Source organism: Equus przewalskii, chromosome 19 (genome assembly GCF_037783145.1).
Source record: "Equus przewalskii isolate Varuska chromosome 19, EquPr2, whole genome shotgun sequence".
Lineage (NCBI taxonomy): Eukaryota > Metazoa > Chordata > Mammalia > Perissodactyla > Equidae > Equus > Equus przewalskii.
Genome location: NC_091849.1, coordinates 27,622,012 through 27,640,015, shown reverse-complemented (window position 1 = coordinate 27,640,015; position 18,004 = coordinate 27,622,012). Strand labels below are relative to the sequence as shown.

The 18,004-nt window shown below is 45.1% G+C and overlaps 1 protein-coding gene across 10 annotated transcripts; it reads right to left on the bottom strand.

Moving 5' to 3' along the window:
* Positions 1-3,037: 3,037 nt before the first annotated feature.
* LOC103566666 (zinc finger protein with KRAB and SCAN domains 4-like) lies at positions 3,038-17,740 on the bottom strand. 10 transcript variants are annotated; one of them, XM_070585144.1, is made up of 6 exons: positions 17,676-17,740; positions 9,986-10,470; positions 8,461-8,608; positions 6,978-7,060; positions 5,647-5,767; positions 3,038-4,647 (listed from the first exon to the last, which is right to left on the bottom strand). In XM_070585144.1, the coding sequence occupies exons 2-6, from the start codon at positions 10,406-10,408 to the stop codon at positions 3,785-3,787; spliced, it is 1,638 nt and encodes a 545-aa protein (XP_070441245.1). In that variant the 5' UTR covers positions 10,409-10,470; positions 17,676-17,740; the 3' UTR covers positions 3,038-3,784. The 10 variants fall into 10 exon arrangements, with proteins under 10 accessions (XP_070441245.1, XP_070441244.1, XP_070441247.1 ...); XM_070585143.1 differs by having other exon boundaries at positions 17,665-17,728; XM_070585146.1 differs by having other exon boundaries at positions 17,297-17,676.
* Between the last annotated feature and the right edge of the window lie 264 nt (positions 17,741-18,004).

Here is an 18,004-nt window from a genome sequence, read left to right as displayed (position 1 = left end):
GAGCCTTCTTTCCTTATAGTAACTGAGGTTGGGATATAGGGCAGGGAGCGGTCAGGAGCCATGGAAGGATAAGCTCCACACCAGTAAGCAAAGTGCAAAGTAAGATTTGCACTGACTTTGGTTTTTAAGTAGCCATCTACTCAGCCTCAATAAACATTTAATAACAACTAAGGCATCAGGCAGCTGGATTCAATCCTACCTTCAGTGACTTAACCTCTAAACATTCATCAGCAGGTAACATATGCGACTGGTTCCCGGAAAATCTTTTATATCCTGTATCTCAGCCAGGGCGGTATAGGTACAACAGCGGGAAGACCCTTGCTCCTCCCCTCGTGTCCACCACTTAGGCAAGAGCATGTGCTACCAGATGCCAGGAATTCTTACCACATATCCTATTCTGTTCTGCATGGCCACATCTTTCCTCCAAAAGGACATTGTGTCCTCACCAACCCCATGTTTGGCAGCAGATTTGTCAAGGAAAGGCTGACAGATTTGATCAGAAAACAAACAGCTCTTTTTAGATTGAAGCAATTTTAAAATTTATATAAACATAAAAGGCAAGAGTAGCCATTTGTGTCAGTTCCTTCTGTCCCTTGTCCCACAGGATGGCATCCAAAGCAGCCATATGACAGCAATACATATGGTAGAACGTCCTGTGCTGAGAAGCTCGTGTCAGGCTGCAGCTAAGCAGTTTTGTAGCTTGCAGTCATAGGCCTAACTGGGAGAGGTAGAAAGCCTCATTCCTCATTAGAGGAAAATATCTCATGACAGCCTCCGCGGTAGATAGGGAGGGAAACGGCAAATGGCCTTGGAGCAGCTCCTCACAAGTCTACCATGTTCTCATGTTCTGGGTGGATTACAGGGCTTGGATCAGCTGCTGTTCAGTCCTGGTCTACATGGCACATACAGAGACATGCAGGGTGCCAAGCAGCCTCATAAAATAAGGACAGACATGGATAGAATATGATTAGGAGACAGAAGACATTAGTTCTCATGCTCTTCAAAGGCAAAGACAATGTCTTTATCTTTGATTCCTTAGTACATGCCCTACCACAATGCAGTTTGCTGAATGAATGGTTGTAAATATACTTATTTAGAAATAGAGAAGAAAAACTGTTGTTTCTGGAAATAGGAGTGTGAACACTTTGGTCTCATATAGTAGGTGCCAGGAAATTTTATGTTAATGTGAAAGAGCAAGTAGAATCAGCCAATTTTCAGAATCATTCATTCATTTGGAACCTACCAGGTGCTGAGGATGCAGTGGTGAGCCAGTCATTTATCTCTTGTCTCTCATCCTCATACCAGCCCGTCTCTATTCTCATCTGTAAGCTGGGTAGGGAGGCTACAAACATTATTTCCTAGTCTCCTACTGTCAATTATAAGAACTAGAGATAAAAGGGGGGAGCATGGTTAAAAGTTTTGATGCTTAGCTAAAACCTGAAACTATAGTGTTGTGATAGTTAATTTTATGTGTCAACTTGACTGGGCCACAGGGTGCCCAGATATTTGGTCAAACATTATTCTAGGTGTGTCTGTGAGGGTGTTTTGGGATGAAACTAGCATTTGAACTGGCATAAAGCAGATGGCCTCCCCTAATGTGGATGGTCCTCATCCACACAGTTGAAGGCCTGGCTAAAACAAAGGCTGACCCTCTCAAGAGGGAACTGTTCTTCACTAACTGCGTTGAAGTGGGACATCAGCCTTTTCCTGCCTTTGGGCTCAAACTGAAACATTGGCTCTTCTTGGTTCTCAAGCTTGCTGGCTTTTGGACTGGAACATATACCATGAGCTATTTCACTCCTCAGGTCTTAGAACTTGGACTGGAACTACACCACTGGCTCTCCTGGGTCTCCAGCTTGCCAACTGCAGATCTTGGGACTTCTCAGACTCCATATTCATGTGAGCCAATTCCTTATAACTCTCTCCATATATACATCCTATCGGTTCTGTTTCTCTAGACAACACTAATACAAGTATGTTCAGGATGTTTGGAAAGCATGTAACGCATTTTTATGGGTTTAAGAATTCAAACAAAATAAATAACCATATAGTTTATGACTGTAATACAAATAACTCACATTAGGATTTGTTAGATTTCTGTCCCCTAGATCCCTGAAACCTTTGAAGTACAAGCCTTGGAAAGTGACATAAAAACGGCAACTTGGATAGATCTGCAAAGGATTTTAAATAAGCAGGAAATATATCACAATGGAGAAACCATTAATTGTGAAGGGTGACCAGAAAACCTTGCTATATATGAATTCCAGAGTCTTAGAATGAAATATTGTAAATAGGGAAGAGACTGCTGGTGCCAGAAACCAAGGGAGAAGTGTGAGCAGATGCAAAAAAAAAAAAGCATATTTCTATAATAAAGAGAAGTGATACACTAACAAAAAAATTTTTAGGAAAATGGTCATCTTGAAATGCTTTTGCAGAGGCAACTCCATTTAAAATATATGTAATAAATTCTTTGTTATAATGCTAACTAGAAAAAAATTTCTCGCAAATTCAAGACTGCAATTTTGACTATCATGAAGAAGAAAAAGATGGTCTACAAGGTGTGTTTAAAGAAAAGTAGATAGCTTGAGGAGTTAACTTAATGGTTAAAATTCTCACCATGAATAATGGACGGAATGGTACCACACAGCTGGTTTGGGAATCAATATATAAGAAGAGCAAGACAGTCACACACCAATAATGGAGTTTTGAAACTGTAAGTGCTATTTGTTTAAAATATTTGGTGTGAATCCACTGACTGCAGCATGTTTGAGGTTAGCAGGCATAAGACTTGATGCACAGTCTACTATACACTTGGGCGTGGGGAGAGTTTGTGGGCAAGAGAGTATCTGTAGCTATTTCAGAGAGCATTTGGTTAGGCCCAAGAGAACTAAAAGGTGAGAACCAAGATGCTGAGCATTAGAGACTTTATTATTTTATTCTGACTTGGTAACTGATTTTCACGCTGCCTGAATAGGAACATTTTCTCCCTAAAGAGTGACAAAATTAATATCAGGGAAACAGTAACAAAACAATGGAATTTCATGATTGGCACATATTCACAACGATTTAATGATAAAGAAGCTGTTTAAGGCATTCACACTAGAATTCCTAGTCTGGTAAAGAAATCTGGATTCTCTCCATCACAGTAACCCAACCCTCAACCCTTCTCTGCCAATCCTATGTGCTGGGCAAAAATGCACTAGATGAACTCAGAATCTAGAACCTCAGAATTAGACACAAGCACAAATGGTTTTGGTGAGAAATTCCTCAGAAATCTAGACGACATCAGACTTTCAGAATTATACAGGTAATCTCACTGGTACATTTAATAAATGTTTATTAGCACCTGTGTACAAGGCACAGTGGGGAGCGTAAGACTTCACGAATCTGACCAACCATGGAGGATTCATTATAGCAAAACGAACAGTCAGAGCAGCAGTCCCCAAATCACAGCCTTCCACCCAGGAAACATCAAAATGTGCTGGCTGAGGGTGAGGAGCCAGGCTGGAAGCCCTTTTAAGTCCAATAGGTGAGAACAAACCATTTCAGGTCCTATGTCTTCCAGACAATTCTCCCATAGCCTCCTATCAAATATAGTTTTTTCAGTCACCTTCTAGAATAGAAGATACTTCCTCTCAGCCAGACTCTATCTTTTCTAACAAATACCCGATGACGTGCAGTGGTAAATTAAGCCCCAGCCCACAATTTCTGCAGTCAGAAGGGCTCCAGGGTGGCTTCAGTGCAGTAGGAACGAGCACCAACTTTGGCATGTTAAGACAATGAGTCATTGTGACAGAATTTTTTTCCCAATGTGACTTCTCTGATGTTGAACAAGGTACGAAGTTCGGGTGAAGCCTTTTCCACATGCATCACACTGAAAGGGTTTCTCACCAGTGTGGATTTTTTGATGTTCCATAAGGCCTGTATTCTGAGTAAAACTTCTCTCACACTCATTACATTTATAAGACACGGGAGCCTCAATATGTCCCTCCTGGCTTTCCATCCTAGCCTGACTCTCCCAGCTCTCTCCATGGTCAGGATCCTGAACGTTTTTATCCCCATGGATCCTCTGGTGTCTCAGGAGATGTGAATTCCGCCTAAAGGCCTTGCCGCACATGTTGCACTGGTACGGCTTCTCCCCGGTGTGGATTCTGTGGTGTTCAAGGAGGCTGCAGCTCTGGCTGAAAGTCTTCCCACAGTCATCACACTCGTAGGGCTTCTCCCCAGTGTGAGTTCTCTGGTGTTTGATAAGGTCTGAGCTGTGACTGAAGGCCTTGCCACATTCTTCACACTCATATGGCTTCTCACCAGTGTGGACCCTCTGATGAATGACAAGGGCAGAGCTCCCGATGAAGGCTTTGCCACACTCCTCACATTCATAGGGTTTCTCCCCAGTGTGGATTCTCCTGTGCTTACTCAGGCCTGAACTCTGAGCAAAACTCTTTCCACATTCATGACAAATGTGCCGTCTCCTCCCAGCGGCATTTTTCTGCTTTCTTTGTAACCTGCCCTCCTGTTCACCAGCTGCTTCACATGTAGAAATCTGGCCAAGGGCTTCACCCAGGTGGCACGGTATTTCCCCAGGCTCCTGTTCTGGATGTTCCTCATCTGGAGGCAAGTCCCTGATCTTAGTCTGTGTTTCACCACCTGAAATAACAAATGGCCAGCAACTGTCAATTATGCTCTGCCAAGGAGGAAAGCTCTGTGATGAGTCCCAGGGAGGCAAGAATTACAGAGGTCTATATAGGCCATGGATGAAGATTGAGGTGCAAGAATAGAATGAGAATAAAGAGGGAGAAAGAACAGGAGTGCTGGGGAGGAGGGAGACCTGAGAATGAGAATGAGGCCACTGGAAGAAGGGTACAAACTGGGAATGGAGGGAAGATGGTGATGACTGAGGACTTTGCTGGGGATACACAGAGAGGCTCCAAGTTCTAAGGATAGTAAAGCAGGGCCATGCATCTAGGATTAGATACTAAGGGCTGAGCAGAAGGTGGCAGTAAACAAAGCAAGTGAAAGGACTTCTGAAGCATTCTGTAAGAAACATGGAAAGTGGGGACTCAGAAATTGATCACTAATCAATAAGGGCAGTCATCTCTGCTCTTATTCCACGTAGAGGTAGGGTTCCCAAACAGAACTGGCTTCAGCACTAGGAGATCTGAGTTGGAGCCCCCACTGTGCTACCAATGAGCTATGTGAACTCAGACAAGTCAGGCAGTCTTGTCAGGCACCCTCATCTCTAAGGTCAGGCTCCATAGTCAATCTCTAGGTCACTGCTAGCTCTCACATCTGTGTTCCCATGGCCCTTTTCCTGAAGGGACCCCTCAGGTCTCCTCCTCTGTGACGGCTAGCAACAGGAAGGAAAGCGGAAGAAATCAACATGTGCTGAGCATCTACTATGAGCTGGACCTGTACTAGGGATGGTCTCTGCTTCCTCCCATGTATCCTGACTAGGACACTGGCAGGGCAGAGAAGAAAGCAAGGTCAGGATTAAGGAGCTAGTCACACAGCTGGTTAGCAGCTGGGGTTCAGAAGTGGTGGTTCTGAATCCAAACATAATTCAAACAGCTACTAACAACCCAGGAGGTTCTCATACTCAAAGGAAGCCAAGAAATCTGATGAGAAATCAGTGCCCATCAGTCTTACCCAGGGAGATCAGGCCGCCACAGTTCTGCCTTTCATCTCTGAAGAAGTTCACCTGAGGTGAATCCAGCTGGGTCCACCCAGGAGTGAGGGTCAGGGCCACATCTTCCATTTTCAGCAGCCCCTAGAACGACAGGTAACCCCACCTAGTTCCACTTGCTCAGGATCACTCCTAAAGCTGGGGACTACAGTGAGGGGGACATGCAATGCCAGAACACCCCCTTAAAGGGGCTCTGTGAAAAACAGCAAGTGTGGCACCCTTATTCCTACTTAACCCAGTCTTAAGTGTCATCTGTAACAACGAAATAACCATGGAAGAAATGTTAAACACATTACAATAAGTATCTTCATATAAATATTTAGACACCAGAATAGAAAGAAAAGATTTGGAAAATAAAGGCCAACACAGTGAAAGAAATGGAGCCCAATCAAAACCTTCCAAAAGATTTGTGGTGTGATTTTCCGGCATAGTAGTGATAAGGGTTCATTTACACTAATGACAATGAAATCTAGGTATGAAGTGAGAAAAATCGGGGATGAAAATGGACACTACAGAGACTCAAACACTGAGATTTTCAAGGACATGAAGAACTGGGTAGGAAATTAAAATCCAGTGTAAGTAAAGACTGTTCAAATCGTATAAGCTTAGATAAAAGGACTTGCCTCATCTGTTCCCTCACATTTAAAAGTTCCTGAGGGCAGAGGTCACATGTTTATATTCCTATCCACAGGACAATTTTTAAAAACTTTAGAAAAACAAAACAAAACCACGATCACAACAAAAGCTTCAGTTTGCATTTTCTGAATTGCCCTTACTGAAGAAGAAAATCCTGTTGAAGAAGGGGCTGACCAAAGTGGTGGAGGAGGGAAGATCTGGGAAGCAGACAGCCCCCAAGCTAGTAATAAAATAGGAAAAGGCTCTGGCAGCAGAGTAGCTATCTATCACTGAGTGGTTTCTCTTGCTTATGAAAGTCATCTTTTCGTATGTCACATTATAAACGTAAAGTCACCATCATGCTGTTATTTACTTAATAATGGACTATAATACAAAGCATTTAGAAGATATTAATCATCTGCATGAGTAAATTTTACTTTTTCATTTAATTTCATTATACGTACTTTTGGGGGAAAAAAAAAAGGCTCTTAACTGGGCACCAAAAAGAAGTTACACAATGATAAACAACCTTGGCATAAATGAGAAAATTCAAAATTCACCTAGGATTTGGGTGGAGGATTGAGGATGGAGATAGAGGGGGAGTGGGGAGGGAGGGACCTTCACGGGAAGCACCACAGTAGTACAGGACATTGTGGGAGGCAGAGGGGCTCCAGCTCACCTGGGGCTCTGGGGAGAGCCTGGCAGCTCCCACCGTGTTTTCTCTGCAGCGCCCTCCCGCGGCAAGCCCAGGAACCTGGAGAGCTAAGAAGGAAAGATGAGATCTACCCTGGCATTCGGCCTCACTGCCCTGTGGAATCCAAGTCCAAAAACTGGGTCAATACATTCCTGCTGAGAAGTTTATACAGTGTTTTCCTTTCCAGAAATGCCTGATCCCTACCAGCTCCAATCCTAGGGCCTAAATAGATCTGGTGTGCTCTGTAGATATACACAAACTACACAGAAAAGCAGGATCCTTGGTAAAAATGGTTTAATGAAAGCAACACAAAGCAAGCTTTCCATCTAAAGATCCTTTGAACTTTACTAGGGAGGGAGAGAAAAATAAGATTTTGGTTAAAATGTCTTTAGTGGCTGTTGGGGGCTTTCTGCTTTGGTTTTGGGAAACTAATTAGAGTCAGACAAGGCTGGGCCCAGAAAGGGAGAAATGGACATCTGGTTGTACAGAACTTGCTCAGATCAAAGAGAGAGAAGAGTAAAAAGAACCTCAGGTTTCCTTATAAAAGGCAAACTTTAGAGGCCGGCCCCGTGGCCGAGTGGTTAAGCGCGCTCCGCTTCGGTGGCCCAGGGTTTCGCTGGTTCAGATCCTGGGTGCAGACATGGCACTGCTCATCAAGCCATGCTGAGGAGGCATCCCACATGCCACCACTAGAAGGACCCACAACTAAAAATATGCAACTATGTACCAGGGTGCGTTAGGGAGAAAAAGGAAAAATAAAATCTTTAAAAAAAAAAAAAAGGCAAACTTTAAAAGGGGCACAAAACAATTGGTTTAGGCTGGGACCTCTATTGAGAAGTGAAGACTGCGTGTTGGTTGGCATGTCCTGGTGTTGTGTGTCTTCCCTACACACATGTTCAGGGCACATGAGAAAACACCACAGAATATACAGCCGCGTCCTATGGAGTGAATTTCATGCTATTTTAATAACAGACCTAAGGTTTAGAAGATTTATACTCTTTAATTTGCAATAGTCCTATAGTCTGTGGGATATTCTGACTGGCTTTACAGATTCTGTTCATTTTCTTCTTGGCACTTACTGCTATCTGAAATTGTATTATTAATGTGTTTATTTTCCATCTTCCCCACTAGAATGTAAGCTCCATTGCAGCAAGGACTCCTGTCTCACTGACAGCTCCCCAGCACCAACAACACTGGCTACCACGTAGAAGGCCTCCATTATTATGTGTTAAATAAATGGAGAACAAATGCTTTCCAAACCAAATTTTATTTATTTATCTTATTTACTATGTCCAGGTTTGGTTAGGAAAGCTTTCCACCATTGTTTGAAATTTCCCTTTTAGTCTCAGTCTCAAAGTAGACTCAATCAGTGATGGGCATATAAAGTAACTGTCAATGGATTAGGTGACCTTTAAGTGGAAGTGGATGAAGCCTGTAGAATTCATACTGCCCAGAAGATAATCCTCACCTCTGTCTGGTAAGGGCTGGGATCCCAGAGATTCATGCTTGAGCAGAGCTTTCATTGGCTGGAATTGGCTACTTTGTGACCCCTGGGATGGTGCCAACAGTGCCATCTCGCAACAGAGCAGTTCTTGCCCCTGGTCACCACCTGGGACCTAGAAGTTATTCATTTATTTTCATTTATTCATCAAACACTTCTATTGCACGTTCTATGTGCCTGGCACTGTTTCCATGAGCACTAAAGATATTAACTCATTTAACATAGACAACAACAACCTTAAGGTTGGTACCATTATTACTCCCATTTCACTGATGGGGAAACTAAGCCACAGAGAGTTTAAGCAACTTGCCCAAGGTCACTCAGCTAACAAGTGGCAACGGTAGGATAGGAGCTCAGGCAGAATGACTCCAGATCTTATGCTCTTAAGCATTACTCTGTGCTCCCTCATTAAATATATTTGTGCTTTTATGAAAACTCTGGGAATTGGTACTAAGTTCTCAGAGAATACTAATATCTTTTCTTACTGAAAAATGAGGATAATAATTTCTAGCTACAGGGTTTGGCAGACCAGTAAATAAGATCACAGTATGTGAAATCACCTAACACAGGATCCTGCATATGGTATGTCCCTGTTAAATGCAGGCTTCCTTCTAGACACTTATAGTTAAATTATAGTTTTCAAGTTACTTTCTCATGTGCAGCTCAGAATTTCCCACATCCTCCATAAAGATTGAAGAGCCTGAAGCTAAGAGACTTGAAATGAGTTTTCACTGTTACAGAGGGCTTGGACACGGTAGATCCAATTCAAGAACCTTGGTCTCCTAGTGATAACTTAGAAGCCTCTGACCATATGTCCTCTGAAGGAATGTGCACAAGGGCACCACACAATGCAAACAGGAAACAATCTCATCAACAGGCAAGAAGATGCAAGTAAAAATCAACCAATTTTCTACCAGAGGTTTTTAACCTATGGTCCATGGACTCCCTCCCAAATGGTCCACAAACTTGGATAGGAAAAAACTACTTTTATTTACTAGGCTCTAAGAGAAACTGAGCATCCCCTTCAGTTATGAAAGGAAGCAACAAACCAATGTGGTATAGCATACCCAGGACTTTGTCACCAATAGAAGTTGAAGATGTTTTCACATCACATTACAACCAGGCAAATACTGTCAACATCATTCATGCTTATAACAACTTTGAAATTACTAGTTACTAGGTCTGTCCCTAGGTCTTATTATTTAGTTCATCAATAAAAAAGCATATATATAATTTTAACACAAATTTAATACTTTGCTAACCATATTTCAATATAATTGAGTACTTTTATAATTCTTTATATTTTCCTTTATGTATTTCAAAATATTATTATGAGAAGGGGTCCAGGGACTTCACCTTATTGCCAAAAAGGATCATGGTACAAAAAGAGATTGAGAATTTCTGGAGCTTAAAGAAATGCCTCTCGCTTGGATCTTGAGATTTCAGCAAGAAACAGACCACACCTCTCAGATACTAAACCTGTTCTCTCTACCTGCGACATCGGCTCATCCAGCTGCCTCTCCAAATACTCCAACAGCACCACCACCTCCTCCCCGCTCTCGGGATGCTGCTCCCGCACCCAGGTCTGGAGGTCCCCCGGCAGGATGGTCAGGAACTGCTCCAGCACCAGCAGCTCCAAGATCTGCTCCTTGCTGTGCATCTCGGGCCGCAGCCACAGTCGGCAGAGCTCCCGGAGCCGGCTCAGCGCCTCGCGGGGCCCCTCAGCCTCGGGGTAGCGGAAGCCCCGGAAGCGCTGGCGGGAGTGCTCCGAGCCCTGAACCAGGCTGCTCCTCACTCTGGCCTCCTCCGCAAAGGCAGAGGCGTCTTCCTCCTCCACCTTTATGACCAGAAGCCCCATCTGGTCCTCTGCAGATTGGGCGTCCAGGGCTGAGCTTTCCTTCGATTCTCTGGCCATCGTGGGCCAAGGCGGTATTCAGGCCTCACTCTAGCTGGGAGCTGTATTTCTGCGGAAGATTCCTGGAAGTAGGAAATCACTATTAACCAGTAAAATTGAAGCAGTCCCCTCCTCTCATGCCCAGCAGCCCGAGGACATCCCTGGGGAGCAGCCGTGAAGATTTCTGCCCCATATTCAAGTGCGTCTGCAGCTCCATTCTTGGCACCACCCCAAACCTTAATCCCACAATAAGCTCCCCAAAGGATATCCTGGGGGTAGGCCTGGACACCGCCTCTGGCCCCCCAACCTCACCCCTAGATCTCCAGACTAATCTGGAGAAAAATTGACACTGGCTGGGCTGAACTTTGGTGCCGACCTGGGCCACTTCCTAGACGCTCTCTGACGTCCCTCCTGGTGATTGGCCCATTACAAACCAAGTCTGGGGTTGGCTGAATTCTAAAATGACCCCAAACACTGCTGCCCTAATCCTGAGGACTTTGAATATGTTGAGGTAGCACGGCCGACTGACCACAGAATGGAGTCCTACCACCAACCTCAGTGAGCTTGTCAGTGGGTTCCTCCCCAGAGCCTTCAGATGAGAGCTCAGCTCTAACACCTTCACTTTGCCCTTGGAAGACCCTAAGCACAGAACTCAGCTGAGCCTGCCTGGTCTTCTGACATCTGGAACTGGGAAATAATAAACAGGTTGTTTTAAGCTGATAAATTTATGGTAAACTGTTATACAGCAATAGGGAATAAATACCAGGTCCTTATCTGCCATCAAAGCACTGCAGGTCAAAAGACATACGACGGAATTTTTAAACCCTGGGCACCTGCTGGTGAGGCTCCCAACTCTCTCTGTTGTGAAGTTTGCCCAAACAACTGGCATAAAAGTAACACTCAAATTCAGCTGAAAGTAGGGCTTCCCTAGATGCCTCTGAGCTCTGCGCTAGAGGGGACCTTCAGTTTCTCTCAGAAACATCAAAGAAGCAGAAAATATCACCAAGCCCTTGCCCTGGAGAAAGCGGTGGCTGCCCCTGGTCCTTGCCACCCCCTCAATCTGCCACTCCTTTTCCTCCTCTTCAAGGTCAAACTTCCTGAAAGGAAGCCTCCGGACCCCCACTCTGGTCCCCAGCTCCCACTATCCCACAACACACTGTGAGCAGCAGCTGCCAGCGATGACCGCTGAGATCACTCCTGCAGAGTAACCAGAGACGCTTCCCCCAGTTTCCATTTTCCATGGCTTCTTCTCAGGCAGCAGATGCTCCTGTCCGCTTCCAGAAACTATCTTGTCCCTGAATCCAGGGACCCCTTCCTCTCCTGCTTTCCTCCATCCTGTTTCTTTCCAGCTTCCATTCACAGTCTGTTTAGGTGCAGACTCTCGCCTGGGTTCATTAGCGTGGCTTTACGACTTACTCGTTGGGTGACCTTGGTAAATTACTCAGTATTTCTGTGCCTCTTTCCCGTTCCGTAGTAGGGATAGTAATTGTACACAAGGATATTGTGAGCATTAAGTAAGTTTGTGTATAAAGTTCTTACAACAGCACCTGGCTTGTGGCAAGTGCTGTATAAATGTCAGCTAATAGTATAATTCACTGGCCTTTCTCTTTTTAAGTATGAGTGGGCCCTGGAGTTCTGTTCTTGAGTATTTCTTTTCTCTCGTTACATCTTCCCCAGAACTGTCTTTAATCACTTGCAAGATTTTAACTCTCATTTCAAGGCTGAAGACTCCTGATCCCCATCCTGAGCTGCCTCCCAGACAGTCCTATCTGGAAATCTTGCAAACAAAGCCAATTCAATATGCCCCAAACCAAGCTGATCTTCTTCCCCGCAATCTACTCCTTCCCCAGTACGGCACTCTCTAGAAACAACAGCACGACCTGCCAGACTTCCTCAGGATCTTCTTTGACGTGCTCTTCTCGTTCAGTTGCCACACTGGGTCACCTGGTCCTGTCTATTCTACCTGTTCAGTGTCTCGCAGATCTGTTCCTTTTTCTCTATTCTCATTGCTATTGCCATGGCCCAGGCCCTCATTATTGTGTCTAGCCTACTAAGTGCTTTCAACCCCTCCTTTCCTCCCCCACCTTCCAGCCTGCCACCAGAGAGCTCTTTCTAAAATACATATACCTCATCAAGTCATTCCTCTGCCTCAAACCAGTAATGCTCCCATTCTCATCCAGATAAAGCACCTATTTCTACTCATGCCCACTGCTGATCTAAACCCTGGAAACATCCCCTATGGTCTTGCAGGTTGTGCACTGTTCAACGTGCCCAGCCAAGGGGACCAGTGGGAGCTCAGGTAGGGCTCACAAACCTGGGCCCAGACTGTGTCCACTCCACAGAGGTATGTTTTCTAATAGGCACAAAGTTTCCCTGACTTTGCAAGAGGTTAGCAGCTGCCCTGACAGGCTGTTCACTATACTCTTGATATAGTATTTATTTTCATGCTTTCACATCTCTGCAGGGTAAACAGCACTTGAGCTCTGAAGCCCAGGTTAAATATCCCCTCCTCTGTACAGCCTGTCACCACCCCCGTCCCTTAGGCAGAATGAACTGTCTCCTCCAATGACGCTTTCTGCCTTCCTTGCAAAATAAATAAGATAGCTTGTGGAAAGAGCACACTAAGAGTGCTTAGTAAACTTTATATTAAAAACAACAGGGGGCTGGCCTGGTAGCACAGTAGGTAGTGCGCTCCGCTTCAGCAGCCCAGGGTTCACCGGTTCAGATCCTGGGCGCGGACCCACGCACTGCTTATCAAACTGCGCTGTGGCAGGCGTCCCACATATAAAATAGAGGAAGATGGGCACAGATGTTAGCACAGGGCCAATCTTCCTCCACAAAAAGAGGAGGATTGGTGGCAGATGTTAGCTCAGGGCTAATCTTCCTAAGAAACAAAACAAAAAACCAACAACAGTACTTGTGCATCCTTGTTCTCTATTTAAAAATCTGCCTACCCTGCTGGACTGTCAGTTTCTTGAAAAGAGATCTGCCTTTAGCTTACTCATTTTTGTATTTCCCAGGTCCTGACACACAGTAAATACAGAATAAGTTTGTGGTGGTTGTTTAAGTGAAAGGATGAATGAACGCAAAAGCACTGGGTGAACAGTTATTTCTGTAAAGCACTCCAGCACTGTTGACATTTTGGGTGGGATTAATTCTATGCGAGGGGAGGCTGGGGGAGTTGTCCTGTAAATAGTAGGATGTTCAGCAGCACCCCTGGCCTCTACCCACTAGATGCCAGCGGCAACACCCTCCCTCTCCCCAAGTCATGACAACCAAGAAACATCTCCAGACAGTGCTAAATTTTACCTTGGGAGCTAAAAGGCCCCTGGCCTAGAACCCCTCCTGTAAAGAGTGAAAATGTGAAGTTCTGAATTACAAAATCTGCCTTAGTGCCAAAAGCTGATGGGGAACTTAGGGACCACAGCAGGGAGTCACCTGGCAAGTGAGTAAGGGCAAAGCTGCCTCCAAGGAATAGAGGCGGGCATCGCAGGGACTCCTAAGTTTCCCAGAGTTGGGCACGGGGCCCAGAAGGATGGGCAGATGGGGGCTGGGGTCTACATCCCCTGCAGCTTTCCCTGGGGAGGTACATGGGGTTCCCACAAAGACTGAAAAGAGGGAGGCCCTGCCTCTCCCTCACTGTGAAATCTCAGATGTTGGAAGGCTGCAGAGATAGGGGACAAATGGGGATTCAGAGGCTGCCTCAGGTGCCTCCAAGCAGAGCTGGCGCTAACCATAATCCATGCCAGAACCAGGCTGGGTAAGCTACCATTCACTGTAGTTAGAAGACGGGCACTGGAACAAGACAGCCTGGACTCAAATCCCAGCTCTGCCACTTACTTGCTGTGTGACCTTGCGCATGTTACTTATTAACTACTCAGTGCCTCAGTTCCCCTAACTTTAAAAGGGAGATAATAAAAGAACCTACTTCATGGAGTTGTTATACATTTGTTAATATTTGTAAAGACCTTAAAACACTGCCAGGCACATGGAAAGTATTTATTGAATAAAATTTAGAGGATGGGATTATAGCTTGGTCCCCTCCCACTTTAGCAAAGACAGGAAAGAAAATTCTCCTTCCATCCTCCCGCCCCCCACCATGAGTTGGGTAGGTCCAGGAAAGGGAAAAAGGGAGAAGGTAAGGTATGGAGGCCCACACATACACCATCCCTCACAGGTTACGCCCTCTCTGTTATTAGCCATTCCCAGCCGCCATGGCACCTGGGCCAGCCCTAAAAGGGAGGGGAGCCCTGAGATTCCTCTGAACTAGACAGAAATAGATCTGAAACCCTAAGTGACTGCAAACTTATTTGACTGGGCTGAGGTGTCAGTACGTCCCTCTTCACTCAATGGAATGGAGGGGATAGAAAACGTGAGGCTGACAGAGGTGACTAGAGGAAAACACTTCCAAGAGTATGCCTTCCTGGGTTTCTGTTCCAATCCACTACAGTTCAGAGGATGACAGGGAAGGGATGGGACTCAGGAAACTGCGACCTCAGCACAGGTGTTACAAATGAGAAGTACCAGAAAATACTTCCTCCTAATCAGCTGCCACAAGAGATCTGGGGCACTGTTCCGTGAACGAATATCACCAAAATAAGTGAGCCTAAGTCTAATCAAGTCTCTAGATCCAAATACCAGGGAACAGGTAAAATACAGAAGCAAATTCAATTAAAGGTTGTCAAACTTCGCTATACGCTAGAATCATTAGGAAACTTTTAAAACCTCCTGATACCTGGGCTGAAAGCAAGATGAACTAAATCAGTCCCTGGGGGTGGGACACAGGCACTGGTAACTTTTAAAATTTTCTAGATGATTCCAATGTGCAGCTGAGTTTGAGAACTAATGAGTTAAAGATACTGAAAAGAAGCAATGAGCCAAATCCAGAATGTGAAACATTTTGTAGTACAGAAGACCGGAGTTCTTCAGCAAATAAATGGCATTCAAGTAAACAAAAAGGAGAGGGGGAGAAAGAGAACTGTCGCAGATTAAAAGAGATGGAATAGACATAACAACCAAATGCAAATGGTAGACTGTATTTGGACCTAACAGAAAAAACAGCTATAAAAAGACATATTTGAGACAATGGGGAAAATTTGAACACCACGATATTAAGAAATGACTGTCAAATTTGTTGAGTGTAATAACGATACTATGGTTACATTAAGATAAAAGTCCTGGGGTGGCCCCATGGCTGGGTGGTCAAGTTTGTGTGCTTCGCTTCGGTGGCCCAGGGTTTGCTGGTTCACATCCTGTGTGTGGACCTATGCACCGCTCATCAAGCCATGCTGTGGCAGCATCCCACACAGAACTAGAAGGACCTACAATTAGGATGTACAACTATGTACTGGGGCTTTGGAGAAGAAGAAGAAAAAAAAGGAGGAAGATTGGCAACAAAGGCTAGCTCAGGGCCAATCTTCCTCACTAAAAAAAAACAAGATAAAAGTCCTTATTTGTTAGAATTAACACTGAAGTACTTGTGGGTGAACTAATACAATAGCTTGAATTTGCTTTAATACTAGAAGGGGGGGGATGGGGATGGTGAAGGAAGGGAGGGAGGAGGGAAAAAGGAAGAGGGCAGGAGAAGGGAAGGGAAAGAAGAAGAAAGAAAATGACCCAAAGATGATGGTTATTGAAGCTGACTGATGGGCATTTTGGGGTTCACTGTAATATTCTCTCTACACTTATATTTGTTTGAAATCCCCCCCAACTGTAAAAATTAAACAAAATCCTACCTTCCTTCCTTCCAGAACAGTACAGTCTAAAAGCATTTAGGTGGGGTCAAGGGAGGTGAGAGAGGGCCACAGCCCAGCCCAGAATGAGTTTAGAGCCCAAGCAGAGTGAAGAGGGTGTCCATGCAGGAAAATTAACCCTGATACATTACCACTTCTATTCCACATTCCCCAAGCAAGTTTCACCCCTCTCCTATTTGGGGTCTGAGCCCAACTGAGCACAGTGAGAAGGCACTGGATTAGGAGATTGGTTACAAACAGGTAGTGTTGATCAAATAGGTAAATATATCAAAGATAATGAGTAAAGTTTCTCATTGTCGGAGAAGAGAGCTACAAATACAGAAAAGAGAAATCTAGTGTTAACCTTGTAAGGTTGGATTGGAATTAAGGGTGTTAGTGTGAATTCAGTTTCCAATATTATAGTTATGTATAGAAACATGGAAGTCACATATAGAAACATATATATCTGATCCCCACTCAGGCTGGGACTTAGGACGCTCAAAACACTGGCAGATCTCCCAGCACTGAGCAGGACCCACGATTTCTGCTAACACCAGGGGTTCCAGTCCTTCTTCACTGTTAAGACCTTTCTTGCTCCTTGGGAATCCAGGCAGCCAAGGGAAAGGCATTCCCAAGTCTTAAAGCTTTGGGGAGTCTGAGCATCACAACACACAATACACAACACAACAAAACCCATTTGGCTCTTTGCTCTGGGATAGGCTCTTATTCAGATTATCTTTTTTCCCTCCTAAAATATAGAAATCATCCATTACAAAAAGAACTGATGAATGACACTAAAATTTAAAGAAGCAGTAGGAAAGCCAGTCACCAAGACCATTCACTAAAGATAATATGCCGTCATAATTAGAAATAATAATAGTAATAATAATAGCAAATCTTGAAATCGTGCTTACTCTGTGCCTCGTACTATTTTAAGGGCCCTACACATTTTAAGTCATTTAATCCTCACAACAACCCAGCAAGTTAGGTGACAGCATTATCTCTATTTTACAAAGCAGTAAAACGAGGAACGGAGGCTAAAGGACTAGCCAAAAGTCATAGCCAAAAGTCACACAGCCTATTAGTGGCAGAGGCAGGAATCGAACCAGGCAATCCCACTCCAGAGTCCAGGCTCCTGTCCAGTACCACGGAGTAATTTAAAGACCTTGGTACTGACCTTGCCTCCAGGCGGAGCAAAAATGTAACGGCTCCCATTTCCAAGGCTTGTCTGTGAGTGTGACCCAAGAATCCCAGTCTCTAAACGCCCTGGGGCACCGACCCCGACACCCAGAAACGGCCCTAGACAAGGGGCACCCGTGGGCCCTACGCGGGGACCCCTGGCGCCGCAACAGAGCGCCCTTCGGTCCCCCACGGCCTTTGCCAGGGGTCGCCCTCCTCGGGAGACAAGGCTGCAGGGGACGAGGGAGGGAGGGGCTTCTCTTCACCCCCAAAGTCCCGCCACACACCCCGGCTCGAGACAAAACAACGCAGGACAGCCCACCCCCGCACCGGGACGTTGGCGCCGGTCGGGCGGGCAGCACTTACCCCACACTCACCAAGTGTCCCAACTAGCCGACCACCCGGGGGCGGGGCACGGAGGCCACTTCCGGGCCTCTCTAGCCACCTCCCCACAGACACTCTGTAGTTCACCCGCTCCCCGCCCTGTCACCTCCCCTCCCCTCTGGCTATTAAAGGGGCTTTTAGAAAAGACTGTTCTGGCTGTAACAAAGGGAGAAACCCAAAGAGCAGATCTCTGTCTATGTTTGCGAGTAGAAGAAAGTAAAAAGAATTTAACGTATTTTCTTGTGTAATCAGAGACTGGAAAAATACATAAGAAAATTAATAATAGTGGTTACCTGTGAGAGTGAATGGTTAGAAACTCAGT